The following is a 19,049-nucleotide window of genomic DNA, read 5'->3' as shown; positions in this document are numbered from 1 at the left end:
AGAATATCAAAAACCAACAAGTAAAATCAAGGAAGAAGGCAACAAGCGAAGATCTAGCGCCGACCTTGGTGAGGGATGCAGGAGGAAAGATGGCGGGAGAGAGCCTTTCTAGTGGGGCCACGGCCATCATGGTGAAGATGACAAAGTTGATGGCTGAGGAGTTTGAACGGCTGCTCTCGGAGCATCTAATGGTGATGAAGACCTCACTCAAGGTGTGGGCGGGAGGAGGGGCAGAAAATGAAAGGGATAGAGGCCTTGTCACGGCATAGTGGGTAAGGAGCTGCGGAGGGCTGAGAGCCACGGTGGAAGACCTGGAGAACAGATCGTCAAAGCCTAACCAGAGGATCATGGGCGTGCCCGAAGGGGCGGAATGCCAGAGGCCTACAGAATACTTTGCCGATATGTTGGACAAGCTGATGATTTGACACTCAAATGATTTAGGCACTCAGTGATTTGGCCTCCACAGCCTTCTGCAGCAAAGAGTTCCACAGATTCACCTCCATCTGGCTGAAGAAATTCCTCATCTCAGGTTTAAAGTCGCTTCAGCCTGAGGCTGTACCCTCAGGTTTTAGTTTTTCCTACTATTGGAAAGCAAATGGTATGTTGACCTTCATAGCAAGAGGATTTGAGTATAGGAATAGGGATGTTTTACTGCAATTGTATAGGGCATTGGTGAAGCCACACCTGAAGTACTGTATGCAGTTTTGGTGTCCTTATCTGAGGAAGAATGTTCTTGCTATGGGGAGGTGCAGCAAAGATTTACCAGGCTGATTCTGCTTTCCTACTTCGAAATATTTTGCTCTTGCTCATGTTAGGTTTGTACGCCGAGAAGGATCCAAATTTCCTTAACAGCCCCATTATCTTCCCCATACATGATCGAGGATCGAGACGTACAACAGGTTGTCCGCATAAAGGGACACCCTATGCACCTTACCCCTTTCTCTCAATCCCTCTCCATTCTTTCGATGGCTTAAGTGGCCACGGGTCAATTGTGAGCGCAAACAACAATGGGGACAATGACATCCTTGTCTCATGCCCCTATACAGCCTAAAATATCCTGAGCTCACTGTTTTAAACCTGACACTTGCGATGGGAGCAGTATATAACAGTCTCACCCGGGAGATAAAAGTTGGCCCAAATCCTCCCAGAACCTCAAAGAGGTACCCCCACTCCACCTGTTCAAACGCCTTCTATGCATCCATAGAGATATTACTTCAGTCATTTTCCCTCCAGAAAGGGACATGACCATATTTAAGAGTCGCCTTATATTGGCAACAACTGTCACCCCTTAGTAAACCAGTCTGGTCCTCTGAGACCGCTTCTGGCAAATTATCCTCCAGTCGCTTCGCCAAGACTTTAACTAACACGTATACATAGTTGTCCAGTAAATGTCCAGTAAAGAAATAAGCCTACAAGACCTACACTCAACCGGATCCTTGTCCTTCTCCAGGATCAGGGAGATTGACGCTTCACCAGTGTGGTCGGCAATTCCCCCGATGAGTGTGTCATTATACAACCCCAGGAAATGCGGCGTCAGTGACTTGCAAACTGCTTCTAGTCTTGGTGCCTTCCCCAATTGCATGGAACTGATACGCTCCAATGGCACCTCCGGGAAGACCAGCCCTTCTACAAAATGGTTCCAGCCGCAAATGGGACAGCACGGTAGCATTGTGGATAGCACAATTGCTTCACAGCTCCAGGGTCCCAGGTTCGATTCCGGCTTGGGTCACTGTCTGTGCGGAGTCTGCACATCCTCCCCGTGTGTGCGTGGGTTTCCTTCGGGTGCTCCGATTTCCTCCCAGTCCAAAGATGTGCAGGTTAGATGGATTGGCCATGATAAATTGCCCTTAGTGTCCAAAATTGCCCTTAGTGTTGGGTGGGGTTACTGGGTTATGGGGATAGGGTGGCAGTGTGGACCTTGGGTAGGGTGCTCTTTCCAAGAACCGGTGCAGACTCGATGGGCCGAATGGCCTCCTTCTGCACTGTAAATTCTATGAAAAGTGCCTCAAGTGCGCCATTAAAATGTAAACCTTGCAAGTGTTGGTTGGAAGAGGTCAATGACCCCAACTTTTGTTCAAGAAATGAACAGCTTTAGAAGATTTTTCTCAGTATATAAAAATCATTACATAATGGAATAATTATAAATCTTCCAGATAAGAAGTTTGATTTAAGTCAAAGATGTTAGTATCAGAAAAGTCTGTAATAAAACAAAGCTCCAATCTCTCATAAACTAAAAATAATACGTAATTATAACCAAACATAAATAAGGGAAAAGTTGAGTGAATGATATGAACATCAAAACACCCTTAAAATGATATGTAAGCGGGTAGCATGGTCGGGCAGTGATTAGTACTGCTGCCTCACTGTGCTGAGGACCTGGGTTCGATCCCGGCCCCGGGACACTGTCCATGTGGAGTTTGCACATTCTCCCAGTGTCTGCATAGGTCTCACTCCCGAAACCAGAGTAGATAAATTGGCTACGCTAAATTGCCCCTTAATTGGAAAAAAAGAATTGGATACTCTAATTTTTTTTAAAAACTGAGATGCAACTCTTGTGATTCTGTGACAATATCCGCAGCCAATTGCAAGTCCTTGATTGACAAACTAGCAGGCTCAATGTGGGGTGCTTCTGCTGCTACACATACACACACATATCCACCAAGAATATCTTGCAATAATCCATAAAAAGATAGGAAAAGTTTTCAATACCCCACCTGCCACTCCACTGATTTATTCAACCCGCTCAAGGTACGACTCCCATCAAGGAGACCAATCTGGAAAAAAACTCCTATGCTCTTTCCAGGGCTTCAATGCAAATTCCACTTGGACAAATGAATGGGAATCATTGGATATGACAAACAAGTACTGGTGTAAACCCAACCCAACCACTGTCTGATTTTAACCTTCCAAGGAAAGAGTGGATCACCCTGAACAGGTTCAGGATCGACCACGGCCTCTGTTTGGCAAACCTCCACAAATGGGACATTAAGTGTCAGCCACCTATGTGACTGTGGGAGAGAGCAATGCACCACATAATAGAAGAATGTTCTATCCAGACGCAGCGGAGGCATATCCACACTCAACACAGCAGGACCAGAAGAAACTACTTAGCTTAGGGACTTTGCATTTGCTTAAAAAGAAAATTGAAAATATTATATTCCTGCTACAGTAGAGTCAAGATTTGAGCTAATCTGCAATTTGTTGCTCCAGTTTGATTTTCCGTGCTCCACAAAACATGCAAAGATATTTTACCATTATTTGATGATGTTACTCAAGTGGGAAATTTTCTTTTAAGACTGCAGTGGAGCAAGTGTCCCAGATGCACTGCACATAGAACCATCGAAGACCTACAGTGCAGGAGGCCATTTGGTCCATCGGGTCTGCACTGACCCTCTGAAAGAGCACCCTATCTAGGCACGCTCCCCCACCATAATCACATAGCACCACCGAACCTGCACATCTTTGGACTTTGGGAGGAACCCCACACAGACACTGGGTGGATGTGCAAACGCCAGTCACCCGATGTCGGAACTGAAATCGGGTCCCTTGCGCTGTGCCACCCAAGTGTTACCAGCACACTCTAACTGTTTAACTCAGCGACATTCCCAATTTAAAATCGGGGGATGGGGGCGCGGAGAGAATTTTGGACAGCACGAGCCAAGTTTGGCCTTACCTCGACCAGAAATTCCCGTTCGCTGACTGCAAACCCCTTGGAGCTGGGAAACTTGTCGATCATCACCAGGACCGGGACACTCTCGGGGTTTTCGATGGCCAATGCCTTGGTTTTCGAGCAGCCGGTCCGCACGGTGTTGAAGCAGACGAAGGGGGTGCGGGCGAAGTGAGTGAGGATGAGGACGGGGACATCCTCGCCCTCGCCGCCTCCAGCAGCCGCGATGCCGTGCTGCGGCCTCGGGGCTGAGCCCACCTCCATCTTGACCCTGTTTAATGAGCCACCCGCCTGGAGCAAAGTTCGGTCTCTTGGCCGCTGTTCCGCAAACGGCCGTTAACACACTCGCCTCTCTCCCCGGCGAGAAAACAGAGCGATCACCGCCCGCCCTCCATTCAAACTTCCAGCTCCAGCCAACCAGCCACCGACATTTCGCTCACCAATCGGCGCCCTCTGAGATCGCAGCCAATGGGCGAGAGCTTCTCGTGGCCCAGCCCCGCCTCCAACTTTCAAACGCCACCCGCCCAATCAGGGACCGGCTGCTCAAAACACATCGCCCAATCGCGCGCAAAACCTCCAACATCTCCCAACCTGGAGCTGCGGCTGGCGGTTGGTGGTGACGCATTGGGGGGGGGGGGGGGGGGGGGGGCGGAGCTTGGTCTGAGGGCGGGGCTGAGGCAGGGGGACGGACCTGAGTCTGGGGCGGGATCTGCCTGGGGAGCGGATTTGAGCCTATGGGGCGGGGCTCAGCCTGGGGGACAGTCTGGTTCGCATCCGCTTTGTCTCCGTGGTTTTGAAATGGTTCTCGATTCCGGTCCCTCAGCTGCTGGCTTTGCCGCCTGCGGGGCAGATACTGTTCGGAGGATCGGGTGGACGAGATGTCTGGGGATCCCTGCGCTCTCTGCAACAAAAATAAAAGCGAATTACGGCAGATGGTAGAATCTGAAACCAAAAGACAAAATGCTGGAAAATCTCAGCAGGTCTGGCAGCATCAGTAGGGAGAGAAAAGAGCTAACGTTTCGAGTCCAGATGACCCTTTGTCAAAGCTAAAAGGCATAGAAAATGGGACATATTTGTACTGTGGGGTAAGGGAATGGAAGTTGAGTAACAGCCACAGAAACCAAGGGGACTAATGGCAGTTCCCAGAGAGAATAAAAGGTGTGAAAGGCCAACAGCAGAGAAGCTAATATCCGCGGGTAAACTGACAAATGTAGGGGGGGAGGGTAGAGAGAAGCAAAGGGGAGAAAAAGAAAAGGAGAGGGGGGGAATATAAAGAAAGAAATGAAATGGAATGAAAACAAAGGGGTTGAGGTGGGGTAGAGCTAATCACCTGGAGTTGTTGAATTCGATGTTGAGACTGGAAGGCTGTAGCGTACCAAATCAGACGATGAGGTGTTGTTCCTCCGGTTTGAATTGAGCTTCACTGAAACATTGCAGCAGGCCAAGGAATACGCGTGGGCATGGGAGCAGGGTCTTTTGTTAAAATGGCAAGTAACGGGAAGGTCAGGATCCTGAATGTGCACAGATCGAAGGTACTCAGCAAAGTGATCACTCAGTCTACGTTTGGTCTCTCTGATATAGAGGAGACCACATTGGTAACTATTAGAGTTGACCGGGGAGAATCCATGGATGTGATGTGGTTATTGAGACTTTCAGAAGGCTTTTGACAAGGTCTCACATAGCAGTTAAACCGCATGGGCTTACAGGTAGTTTCTTGAGACGAATAGAAAGCTGGCTAGCAGACAGGAAGCAAAAAGTTGGAATAAATGGGTCTTTTTCTGATTGGCAGACAGTGACTAATGGGGTACCACAGAGTTCTGAGCTCGGACCACAATTGTTCACATATATTAATGATTTGGATGAGGGAACTAAATGTGGTATCTCCAAATTTACAGGTACAAAGTTGGGTGGAAGATAGAACATAGAAAATACAGCACAGAACAGGCCCTTCGGCCCACGATGTTGTGCCGAACCTTTGTCCTAGATTAATCATAGATTATCATTGAATTTACAGTGCAGAAGGAGGCCATTCGGCCCTTTGAGTCTGCACCGGCTCTTGGAAAGAGCACCATACCCAAACTCAACACTTCCACCCAACACCAAGGGCAATTTGGACATTAAGGGCAATTTATCATTGGCCAATTCACCTATCCCGCACATCTTTGGACTGTGGGAGGAAACCGGAGCATCCGGAGGAAACCCACGCAGACACGGGGAGGACGTGCAGACTCCGCACAGACAATGACCCAAGCCGGAATCGAACCTGGGACCATGGAGCTGTGAAGCAATTGCGCTATCCACAATGCTACCGTGCTGCCCTTAAGAACAAATAAATCTACATTATATCATTTTACCGTCATCCATGTACCTATCCAATAGCTGCTTGAAGGTCCCTAATGTTTCCGACTCAACTACTTCCACAGGCAGTGCATTCCATGCCCCCACTACTCTCTGGGTAAAGAACCTACCTCTGATATCCCTCCTATATCTTCCACCTTTCACCTTAAATTTATGTCCCCTTGTAATGGTGTGTTCCACCCGGGGAAAAAGTCTCTGACTGTCTACTATATCTATTCCCCTGATCATCTTATAAACCTCTATCAAGTCTTCCCTCATCCTTCTCCGCTCTAATGAGAAAAGGCCTAGCACCCTCAACCTTTCCTCGTAAGACCTACTCTCCATTCCAGGCAACATCCTGGTAAATCTTCTTTGCACCTTTTCCAGAGCTTCCACATCCTTCCTAAAATGAGGCGACCAGAACTGTACACAGTACTCCAAATGTGGCCTTACCAAAGTTTTGTACAGCTGCATCATCACCTCACGGCTCTTAAATTCAATCCCTCTGTTAATGAACGCGAGCACACCATCGGCCTTCTTCACAGCTCTATCCACTTGAGTGGCAACTTTCAAAGATGTATGAACATAGACCCCAAGATCTCTCTGCTCCTCCACATTGCCAAGAACTCTACCGTTAACCCTATATTCCGCATTCATATTTGTCCTTCCAAAATGGACAACCTCACACTTTTCAGGGTTAAACTCCATCTGCCACTTCTCAGCCCAGCTCTGCATCCTATCTATGTCTCTTTGCAGCCGACAACAGCCCTCCTTACTATCCACAACTCCACCAATCTTCGTATCGTCTGCAAATTTACTGACCCACCCTTCAACTCCCTCATCCAAGTCATTAATGAAAATCACAAACAGCAGAGGACCCAGAACTGATCCCTGCGGTACGCCACTGGTAACTGGGATACAGGCTGAATATTTGCCATCCACCACCACTCTCTGACTTCTATCGGTTAGCCAGTTCGTTATCCAACTGGCCAAATTTCCCACTATCCCATGCCTCCTTACTTTCTGCATAAGCCTACCATGGGGAACTTTATCAAATGCCTTACTAAAATCCATGTACACTACATTCACTGCTTTACCTTCATCCACATGCTTGGTCACCTCCTCAAAGAATTCAATAAGATTTGTAAGGCAAGACCTACCCCTCACAAATCCGTGCTGACTATCCCTAATCAAGCAGTGTCTTTCCAGGTGGAAGGGTGAGCTATGAGGAGGATGCAGAAATGCTTCAGGATTTGGACTGGCTGAATGCATGTAGGTATAATGTGGATAAATAGGAGGTTATCCACTTCGTTGTCAAAAATAGGAAAGCAGGTTATTATTTGAATGGGTATAAATTGAGAGAGACGCATACTCAGCGAGACCTTGGTGTCCTCATGCATCAATTGCTGAAAGTAAAATCGCAGGTACAGCAGGCAGTAAAGAAAGCAAATGGTATGTTGGCTTTCATAGCAAGAGGATTTGAGTATAGGAATAGGGATGTTTTACTGCAATTGTATAGGGCATTGGTGAAGCCACACCTGGAGTATTGTGTACAGTTTTGGTGTCCTTATCTGAGGAAGAATGTTTTTGCTATAGGGGAAGTGCAGCAAAGATTTACCAGGCTGATTCCTGGGACGGCAGGACTATCATATGAGGAGTGACTAAATCGATTAGGATTATATTCATTGGAGTTTAGAAGAGTGAGGGAGAACCTCATAGAAACATATAAAATTCTAACAGGATAGATTGAGAAAGAATGTTCCCAATGGTGGGGGAGTCCAGAACTAGGGGTCATTGTTTGAGGAAAAGGGATAAACATTTTAGGACCGAGGTGAGGAGAAATGCCTTCAGCCAGAGAGTGGTGAATCTGTGGAATTCACTACCACAGAAAGTAGTTGAGGGCAAAACTTTGTGTAATTTCAAGAAGAAATTAGATCTAGCTCTTGGGGCTAAAGGGATCAAGGGATGGGGGGCGGGGGGGGGGGGGGGGGGGATCAGGGTATTGAATTTGATGATCAGCCATGATCATAATGAATGGCACAGCAGGCTCGAAGGGCTGAATGGCCTTTTCTTGCTTCTATTTTCTATGTTCATCTGGAGAGCTGATGCAGACATGATGGACTGAATGGCCTCCTGTGTCATAAAGGTTCTGTGTGTTTTTAAACCTAGGCCCAGCAGTAGACCATTTGGCCCATCAAGCCCATTCCACTATTCAGTTAAATTATAAGACCATAAGACATGGGAGCAGTATTTGGCCTATCGGCCCATCGAATCTGCTCCACTATTCAATCATTGCTGATATGTTTCTCATCCCCATGCTCCTTCCTTCGCTCCATAACCCCTGATCCCCTTATTAATCAAGAATCTTATCTATTTCTGTCTTACAGACATTTGGTGATTTGGCCTCCACAGCCTCTGCGACAAAGAGTTCCACAGACTCACCACCCACTGGCTGAAGAAACTCCTCTTCATCTCTGTTTTAGGCTGATCATATACCTCAATGCCATTTTTCCACAATATTTTTATCGTATTAATTTCTGTCTTGAACATGCTCAATGATTTCAGTTTCCACAGCCCTCTGGAGTAGAAAATTCCAAAGATTCCCAGCCCTCTGAGTGAAGAAATTCCTCCCCATGTCAGTCTTAAATGGCCTATCCCTTATCCTAAAATTATGTCCCCTGGTTTTAGGCTCACCAGCCAGGGGAAACATCTACATCCAACATGTCCCACCCTGTAAAAGATTTGTAGGTCTCATTGAGGTCAGCCCTCATTCTTCGAAACTCTAGGGGATCCTGAGCTAGTCTCCTTAATCTCTCCTCATAAAATAACCCCACCATCCCAGGGATTAATCTGATGAATCGCCGTTGAACTCTATAAGTATGGGTGGGATTCTCCGGCCACTTCCACCAGGCAGCCAGAGAATCCTGCAAGAGATCAATGAACTTCTCCACTGTCCACGTCTTGCCCATGGCATTCTTGCAGTGGGCGGGGTGGAAGCATCCAACCCCATATCCTTCCTTAGATAAGGGGACCAAAACTGTGCACAATATACCAGGTGAGATCTCACCAAGGCTGTATATAGCTGCAGCGAGATATCCTTTTTGGGGCCTTCTCAAATAAACCTGCTCCATTTTGGTCGGCCACAAGGTCTCTGGTGAGTCAGTGGGGATGCTCCCTCTCTTAGTCCAACTAAGGTCTGAGACGAGCAGTTGCTTCAGCAGCTGGAGGCAGTGGTGTAGTGGTATTATCACTGGACTAATGACCCAGAGTCATACTCTGGGGTTCCGGGTTCGATACCCGCCATGGTGAAATATGAATTTAATAAAAATCTGGAATTAAAAGTTTGAAGGTGACCATGAAACCATTGTTGATGATCATAAAAGCTGGTTCACTAATGGTATCCTGGTCTAGCTTACATGTTACTCCAGATCCACAGCAATGTGCCCTCAGGGATGGGCAATAAATGCTGGTACCCTTAATTATGATCCCAACCAGACCCCAACAGTGGCTGGGATACGGACTGAACCCCTAATATTTTATTTTATTTGTAAGACTGTGCAGAAAGAATGCTTCACTCCAGGAGTGATTGCATGAAAAAATAGGGCTTTGGTTTTCTAAAACAAAACTTTACTATGAATACAATATTAAACTCTTTAACTTCACACCCAAAAAGAACAGCTGACAATGACCTCTTCACTACTACTCAATTTCCCATTAAACAACAAGAAAATAATCATATAAATCTGAATCCAGCTTAAAACCAGCATGATGTAAAGTAAAACCTGCTTTACTGAAAAGATTTGTGCTCCGGTTCGAACTCTGCAGACTCTGGCTGAATATCTTCAAATAGCTGCTTCAGCAGGTTGTTTCAGCCTCTTCCTTGTCTTCAGATAAGACTGCTCTGCTTTAAAATATTATTATTTTTTAAACTATCCTACTGGGAAATAAAACTGCCTTTACTTGTGGGTTAAAAAAACCTGGGTCACCTGATCAGACTTCAACTCTTCTCTCCAAAAGCTTTTTCAAAATGTCTCTCCCTTAGCTCCACCCAGCACTGACATCATCTCCCCAAGCTGAAAAATTAAAATTAACTTTCCAGGGACTGAAAGCTCATTAACCCTACAGGGACTGTCCCTAATCAAACCACAGTACATTAGCCCAGATTGAAAAACACATCCCTCTGTCAATTTCACCTTCTGGCTGCTAAAAGCTCCTAGGACCTGCAAAACAGAATTCTTTAAAAAACAATGTGACCACTGCAGTTAAACACACTCTAACCCCAGGCTTTTAACCCTTATATTGCCCTATACTTAGAATCCAATATTCCTAAACTCCTCAGTTCATCACACCTTTTCCTCAGATGGCTGAAGGCTGACCTGGCACATGGGAAGCAACAATTAATTTTACTGTCTTTGCTTTCGTTGAGAGAAAGTTCCCAAGAAATGAAGAATGTTCCACATTTTCCAGGATCTCGCCAGACTGGTCCCAGCAAGCAGGTGGAGGGAATGGTCATATTGCCGAATGGTCATACTGTAGGACTTAGTCACACTGCTATACTGGGAGATGGGTGCACTGCCTATGAGTTATTGTATGGCCACATGGGATTAGGATGACTGTTCTTGTTAAATCTAATCACTAAAGTGGACTAGTTGGATGGGATGGTCTGTATTATAGTTCAATGCAATACACTGATCACTGCAAGTGTGCTGTGGTCTTTTCATTTATTCATTCCCAGGATATTGTTGCCTGCAAAGCCAGCATTCACTGCCCATCCCCAGTTGCTCTTGTGATGTTGCTGGTGAGCCACCTTCTTCAAACACAGCAGCCTGTGTGGTTAGGGTACTCCCACGGCATTTAAACAGAGAGTTCCAGAAGTTGATCTGGTAATGATGAAGGAACAAGGAGTATGACTTTGAGGAGAACTTGCAATTGGTGGTGTTCCTAACATGCCCAATGCCTTTCTCTGATAAAATCTGGAAGTTTGGGAGATGCTGTTGAAGAAGCCTTGGTGAGTTGCTGCAGTGCATCAGTTAGTTGGTAGTACAGGCATGTTGCATTGGTGGTAGAGGAAGTGAATGTTTATTGTTTTCTACAATACAGCAGAGACTACATTTCATACATATACTTTAGCGGTAGGGCACTTTGGGAATCTCTGAGGGTGTGAAAGGTACTACATAAATGTTAAGACTTTCTATAAGTGGTAGATGGGTTACCGATCAAGCAGGTTGCTTTGTCCTGGATGATGTTGAGCTATCTGTATTGTTGAAACTACAGGCAAATGAAGAGTTTACTATTACAGGTCTTGTACGTTGTATGTTGTGGAAAGCCTTTGGCGAGTGAAAAGTTGAGTAACTTAATGACAATTAGGGATGAAATCACTCAGCTCTGTATAGCATGCTGCTTCTGTATGCAATACCTCTTGTGTTGCAGCTTCACTATGTTGGCGTCTCACTTTTATGTAATGCTTGTGATGCTCTTGGCATACTTTTCCACGTTCCTGACTGAAACTGTTCGATCACCTGGCTTAATGGTAATGGCAGAGTGCGGGTATGCCATGGCATGAGGTTACAGATTGTATTAGAATACAATTCTTCACCTCCTGTATACCCTTAGGTGGTATTTGGTTGTGCATTCAGTGATTTGACTCTTGTGCAGTTTTTTCTGACGGTGGTTACAGTACTACAGTTGTGGAAGGGCTTGGACAGCACCACAGAATGCTTGCTAGTAAGTGCCCTGGTGTATGTGCGAGGATAGATCAATATCTGCACAGAGGACACAAGAACACAGCTTCAAACAAGACCAATGAGTAGTTATTTCTTTGATCAATATGCCCAAACAAATCTATAATAAAAGCAGGCATTGCTGGAAATACACAGCAGATCTTGCAGCATGTGGGGAGAGAGAAACAGAGGTTATGTTTTGAGTCAAACATGACTTCTTTAGAACAGACAAACTTATGTTTGAAGTTGTCTAATGTACCTCGGCACGGGGAGATAACAAAATAAAATGTTAAATGAGAATGTGTCCCATTTCACAACTCTACATTTGCTAAAACAAAGCATTCAGACATTTTCTGAAGGGAAAGCATGTTTTCCAATCTGAAGTTGTTTCAGAAATTTCAGTGCGCACTTTCATTTTATCTTATGATCAAGGTCATTTAAGGTCAGATTAAGGAATCCTTTCACTTGGGTGGGGCCTGTCGAAAGCAAAATCATAACTTTTAGTATTCTACAAACAACGGTAGCATTGTGGATAGCACAATTGCTTCACAGCTCCAGGGTCCCAGGTTCGATTCCGGCTTGGGTCACTGTCTGTGCAGAGTCTGCACATCCTCCCCGTGTGTGCGTGGGTTTCCTCCGGGTGCTCCGGTTTCCTCCCACAGTCCAAAGATGTGCAGGTTAGGTGGATTGACCATGCTAAATTGCCCTTCGTGTCCAAAATTGCCCTTAGTGTTGGGTGGGGTTACTGGGTTATGGGGATCGGGTGGAGATGTTGACCTTGGGTGGGGTGCTCTTTCCAAGAGCCGGTACAGACTCGATGGGCCGAATGGCCTCCTTCTGCACTGTAAATTCTATGATCTATGAACCAGAATCTGCATCATTGCCAGATATCAGAAAGAAAAAACAGTACAGAGGGAGGCAGTTTTTCCTTTCATTCTGTGCAAATTCTTGGAAAGAGTTACCCAATTAGTCTCTCTCACATATTATTTTTCACATGCTTGAATTTATTTCTCTTTTTCAAACATAATCAGCTCCCATTTGAAAGTTGCTGTTGCATCTGCTTCGCTGTCACCCTCTCATTCAGATCATAACTTGCAATGTAAAAAGAAAAATGTCATTCTTCACCACTGCTGCTCTGCCCCCTCCCTTCCCAATTTCTTTTGCCCATTATGGTAGCATGGTGGTTAGTACAGTTGCTTCACAGTTCCAGGAATCCAGGTTCGATTCCCGGCTTGGGTCACTGTCTGTGCGGAGTCTGCACGTTCTCCCCATGTCTGCGTGGGTTTCCTCCGGGTGGTCCGGTTTCCTCCCACAGTCCAAAGATGTGCAGTTTAGGTGGATTGGCTATGCTAAATTGCCCTTAGTGTCCAAAAATAAGTCAGGTGGGGTTACTGTTGGTGTGGAGCTTGGGTAGGGTGCTCTTTCCAAGGGACGGTGCAGACTCGAATGGCCTCCTTCTGCACTTTAAATTCCATGATTAACTTAAATGTGTCCTCTAGTTATCAACCCTCTTGCTGGTGCAAGCATCTCTTTGTTTATTCTAGCAAAATGCGACATGGTTTTGAACACCTTCGTTCAATCTCCTCTTAACCTTCTCTGTTGTAGTCTTAATGCATAACCAAAGTCTCCCATTCCTTTTACCATTGCAATAAATTCCTGGACATTACTCCACAGTCTTGACATCCTTCCAAAATTGTAATATTTTTCTGTTGGTAATATCATTTTCATATTTCTTATATACTGGAAGGCAAGCTGTTGAGGACTTGAGTATAGTTATTAGCGTAAGAGACTGGGTGACTGTGAGAATCTAAACCAACAATAAGAAGTGGTTGATATGGTAATAAACCTAGAGGGACTTCAAACAGCAGGAGTAGATTTGAATGGGTTGTTTTGGTTCAAAGTAGAACAGGTTGTAAAAAAAAAAATGGGCAAGGAAATAAAGATAGAATTTAAAAGAAAAGTAAACACACCCAATGAGCTAAAGTAATGAAATTGAATTAAAAAAATTCTGGGAGATAGCATTTCTGAATGGACTGGTTGGGATTTTCATATGTGCCAGTGGCATGTTTCGTGACAGTGGAGGCAGCCTGCCATTGGCCAGTAGCAGGATCTTATGATCCCACTGTCGCTGTCAACAGGGTTTCCTATCATATGCACCCTACGCTGTCGGGAAACCAGTGGCGGGGGTTTGTGATTACCGGGACAGAAGATCCTGTCGGCGGGAACAGCCGGAAAATTCCGCCTACTTGGTGAGATGATGGACAGATCAAAGGAAAAGAAAATGTTTAAGCAGATACTGATACCTACAAGGTGGCGTAGCTATGTAGATCCCACAACAGACAACACAAAGAGATGGTCAGAACTCCCAGAAAGTAGTGTGCAAAAAGTTAGACCTGAAAAACCAGCTGCTATTAGCCTCATAGGACACACAAGAGAAAATAATGGCAATGTGTTGTAAAAAATAATTGGAATTTTATGGATTTTTAAATCTACCATGAGCTGCTGAAGAGAAAAGGGTTAGCTCTGAAGGTAGTTGAGATAATATATTTTGGAACTGTTTTAAAGTATTGTGTGCTGTGTGAAGCCATTTTTGTGTTTAAGTGTAATTCTTTTTTCCCCTTTATTTCTTAACAAACATTTGCTGATCTATAAAATCACCACAAGTAGTTGGGGACATTATTTCCGGATTACAGACCTTCTCCTCATATTATACAAATTGCAGCAACAAAAAACATTTTGGCAGCTGTTTCACGTTTCCCTTCTGGGATTTGGGGCAGCTCAGCATTTACCATCAGTCATGCCATAACGTGGGACTGAGATTCGTACCTTTCTTGTTACCATGAGAAAGATCTGGGAAAGTCTGTCAGTGACAGCAGGCCATTACTTAGTTGGTAGTTGGACAAATAAATGCAACACTAGTAAATGACAGTTTCCTGGCCATATGGACTTTGGATAAGAAGGGCTAAGGACAGGAGCAGATTGGGAGTTGAATTGCAACCCTCATTTAATTGGATAAGGGGCTGGTTTAGCACAGGGCTAAATAGCTGGCTTTTAAAGCAGACCACGGCAGGCCAGCAGCACGATTCAATGTCCGTACCAGCCTCCCCGAACAGGTGCTGGAATGTGGAGACTAGGGGCTTTTCACAGTAACTTCATTTGAAGCCTACTTGTGACAATAAGCGACTTTCATTTAATTTCATTTCGATAGACTGGAAATTATAGGTAAAGTACGTGATCCTGGCATTTAGTTACTTTACACTTAAATTTGAACAATCAAAGAGCTGCACAGGAATCCTCCAAATTTTGTAAAACACATAAAAGCGGCCTGTACTTTGTTACTCTGTTGCCCATGACCTGAGAAAGCATGGAAGGGCTTAAGCAAACAAAACAAGGGGAAGAGAGATTTTCACACCAACATTGACTTAGTCTTAGACTGTCACCTAGTATTTACTGCACAAACTGCTGAAATAGCCAGAAGAATATGATGGAATCCCTGCAGAAATGATAAAATAACTTGGAAAGAAGGCAGCAAGAGAATTGGTTAACTTTTGTTACGAGATGTAAACTAAGGGAGAATCGCCTGGTTACTTCAACTGAGCTACAATTTGGAGGTCAGTAAAATATGTTTTTCAAATAGTTAGATCAGATGCCGAGTTGAATGATAAACAAGACCAATGCACTTTCATCCTTACACATTTGTGAAAGCACAAACACTACTGCAACATTTTGGGGTTACCAGAAAATATATTGTGTCATAGATTATAGGAAATTGTTGCGGTGTTGTGTCACTGTATTAAATGCAAAGCAGTTGGTGTGAATTTATCCAGAACAATGGGTGCGAATTTATGCAAAGCAATCGATGAGTATTTAATTGCGTGCCTTTTGAACACTATTATTTCATAAACCACTAGGCCAATTTAATACGTCGGGAATTAATTATAAACCTTTCTACACAGGGAGGTCGAAGATTGTAACTCTCTTATGCAAATGGTATTAGAGCTGGATTAATTTTAAATTTTCAACTGAGATGAATAGATTTTTGTTTGAGGGTATAATAATAATAATAATCTTTATTGTCACAAGTGGGTTTACATTAACAATGCAATGAAGTTACTGTGAAAAGCCCCTAGTCACCACATTCCAGCGCCTGTTCAGGTACACGGAGGGAGAATTCAGAATGTCCAATTCACCTAACAGCACGTCTTTCGGGATGGGGGCTAAGGCAGTAATATAGAGTTAAGCCACAAATCAGCTATTATCTCATTGAATGATTGAATGAACTCAGTGGGCTAAATGGCCTACTCCTACTCTTGTTCTTATGTTCCCTACCCTTCAGCACTTAACTTTCCTACTCTCCTGCCAATGTCCAAGGCATGTATTAGTGGCCTACCGAAGAACAGGTTCTCTGCCCATCTCTCCATGTCTCGTGCTCTTGCACTTTCCTCTTAAGTTGCTTACATTTTCAATATCAAGTTGTCTAACATCATTTTCTTTCTCCCTGTTGGTCTACATCTCTCTTACATTCCTTCAATCAAATCTTTCAGCATGTTGTCATGCCTTAGAATATGACCAATCTAATCTTGTTACTTCTTCTTGATGTTATTCATTCATGATCCTTCCTCCTCCACCACCCTGAAAACTTCATCATGTTCGTGTTCTATCCTCCAAAATCACGTTTCACAACTTTCTTACCTTTGAATATCCACTTTTCTTAAAGTCCATTTGTCAAGCCATAATCTGTGTGTCTTGTCATCGTCTTGATAATCTTTTCTTAATATCTCACTCACTCTTATGCTCAGCAATTCTTTATGTTTAATACATTCTTTGTCGTTGAAGGCTGATTCCAGCTATTGATAAATTATCTTGGCCTCTGCTTTTCCGTAGTTATTTCTTCCAACCTTTGTCATTTTTCTTTCATCTTTTCATTTTGTAAGCTTTTACCACTTCATTCATTCTATCCATTATTAGCTGTCGATCTCCTGTGCAAACCACAAGGGCCTGGTCATTTGCAAATCTTTTACTTTCACCAATTGACCTACTTTTTACACCTTTCTGTATTACACCTAATTATTTTATCTTGGCTTCTGTAGATGTTAAGAGCAATGATGATATCAGAGAGCCGTGTCTCAACCTATGTCCGATTACATCAAGATTAGTTTGATCAAATACTGAACTGATTGTAGCAGTCTGTCCCATCTACCATTACAATCATTCTTTTATATTTCCAGTCAACTTTGCTCACCTCCAGTACATTCAACAGCTTTTACCAGTTCACTCAGTCGAGTCAAAAGCTATTTATGATCAACAGGTGTACAATTCTTGTTGGTTTCCTATGCTTCTTTCGTTGAACACTCATCACTGTTACAGTCTTTCTAGCTCCACAAACCTTCCTGTAACCAAATTGATTAACACTGATATCATGGCCTAATATGGCTTCCAATCTATTTGCTAGTATATTTAACATTTCCTTTGGTGAATGTAACCAAACTTGCAATGCTCTACACATTTCATGGTACTTACCTTCTTCAATGGAACTGTCGTGCTCCTTTGAACATCTCCCAGCGATTCTCCTTTTTTAAAAAAAAATTTTTTTTCTCCTTTTCCACATTTTCTTCCAAATTTACACCCAACAATAAACAATAATCAGCAACGAATGTAATGTCAATCCCCATATCAATAACAACCATCCCATCCTCCCACCAAACCCCAGACATTGGCCCGCATGTGAACATAAACAAATGACAAAAAGGAATCAGGAATCACCCCTAGTCATCATTAACACATACAGTCCCCCTCCCCCCAACCCTCCCAGCCCCCAACCCCCCTAATGTTCGATGTGATCCAATTCTTGAAAGTGCATAATGAATAACGCCCATGAATTGTAGAACCACTTCATCCTTCCCCTCAGTTCAAATTTGACCTTTTCAACATTAAGAATTCCAGCAGGTCCCCCCACCACGCGAGGGCACAGGATGGAGAGGTTGATCTCCACCTTAACAGGATCTGCCTTCGGGCGATCAACGAGGCGAAGGCTACAACATCTGCCTCCATGCCCGTTTCCAACCCCGTCTGGTCTGACACCCCGAATATGGCCTCCCGAGGGCCTGGGTCCAGTTTCACGTGCACCACTTTAGAGATTACCATAAACACCTCCTTCCAGTAATCCTCCAGCTTTGGATAGGACCAAAACATATGAACATGCCCCCCCCCTCCCGCAATGTTCACACACATCTTCTACTCCCTTTTAAGATCTGAACTTTGGTTTGTGTATCTTACATGTCGCCGCACGATATACACTACTCATCAGATTATGAAACAGAGCTTTGTGTATGAAGTAAATTGCTTTTATTCAGTTTGAATTTCAGATATAACTTGATCTATTTTTTACTTGCATTACAGAGTCTCTTTAAAGTTTTTTGTCCAAGCAAATACAGAGTACTGAGTTAAATTTAATACAAATCACAACTCTAAATGGTTCTTCTAATTGAATACAGAAAGATGAAAATAAAACAAAATAGGTGTTCAAAGCAAAAGTGCAGGAAAGTAGCTTCAGAGATTAAAGTAAGTGATTCCAGAATGGATTGTTCAAACCGGAAATATTATTGCTGTCACTAATGTCTCTCCCCTTTCTGGCTGTGATTGGGTTAAAGTTCTTTTGTAGTTTTTCAATTCGATATGTATTTGTCCATCAAATTTTGAGTATGGGGTGATTTGAAATATGTCTTTCTTATGGACCTTATCGGTTGCCATGAAAACAGTGTCTGGGAGTGTTGCTCAAAATCTTTGACTTGGCCAAATGTATCCTTGATCTGTCTAGGTTTATTATCTTGATTATTCTCATGGGAAACAGCATCTCCTGCAGTCTGGCATTTTACAAGAAGCCATTTTAAATCTTGGGCCATTTATTCCTTTAATTTGTTATATACTAAAAGGTAGATTCTTTATGAAAAAGGTAGATTCTATCAGTCCCCCCTTTTTGATTATTCGAAAGGTGAATAAGATGAATCAAAAATGAAATAGAATCAAAGAAGGAAAGGAATAAATGCAATAGGACAGTGATAGGAGTAGAGAGAGAGACTCATTCACATTGCTTTTAATGGTTCACTTATTTGAGAACAGTCTTCAACAACAGAGTGGGAAAAGCCTTGCAAGCGTTACAAACATCTTAATAATTCAATTTTAAAAAAATCAAATGATAATATTGTAAAATATTAATACATTAATAATTGAGGTTGATAATATATTGATTAAAGGACTTAGTAAAAATTGCTTAAAACATTGACATACTAATTAAAAATTGATTACTGATTAAAATTGATTACATG

The 19,049-nt window shown here is 43.6% G+C and overlaps 1 protein-coding gene across 3 annotated transcripts in view; it reads right to left on the bottom strand.

Moving 5' to 3' along the window:
- The window catches only part of aspm (assembly factor for spindle microtubules), a 123,632-nt gene extending 119,524 nt beyond the window's left edge, over nt 1-4,108 (bottom strand). The window contains exon 1 of one of the 3 annotated variants that reach the window (XR_011948228.1): nt 3,674-4,108. Coding sequence is in view for 2 of the 3 variants with exons in the window: in XM_072511478.1 (XP_072367579.1) it covers nt 3,674-3,931 (258 nt within the window). In the remaining variant the exon portion in view is untranslated. The remainder of the gene's footprint in view (nt 1-3,673) is intronic. The other 2 variants (XM_072511478.1, XM_072511477.1) reach the window with 2 other exon arrangements.
- Nucleotides 4,109-19,049: the final 14,941 nt, after the last annotated feature.

Source organism: Scyliorhinus torazame, chromosome 7 (genome assembly GCF_047496885.1).
Source record: "Scyliorhinus torazame isolate Kashiwa2021f chromosome 7, sScyTor2.1, whole genome shotgun sequence".
Classification (NCBI taxonomy): Eukaryota; Metazoa; Chordata; class Chondrichthyes; order Carcharhiniformes; family Scyliorhinidae; genus Scyliorhinus; species Scyliorhinus torazame.
This window is presented reverse-complemented; position numbering and strand designations above follow the sequence as displayed.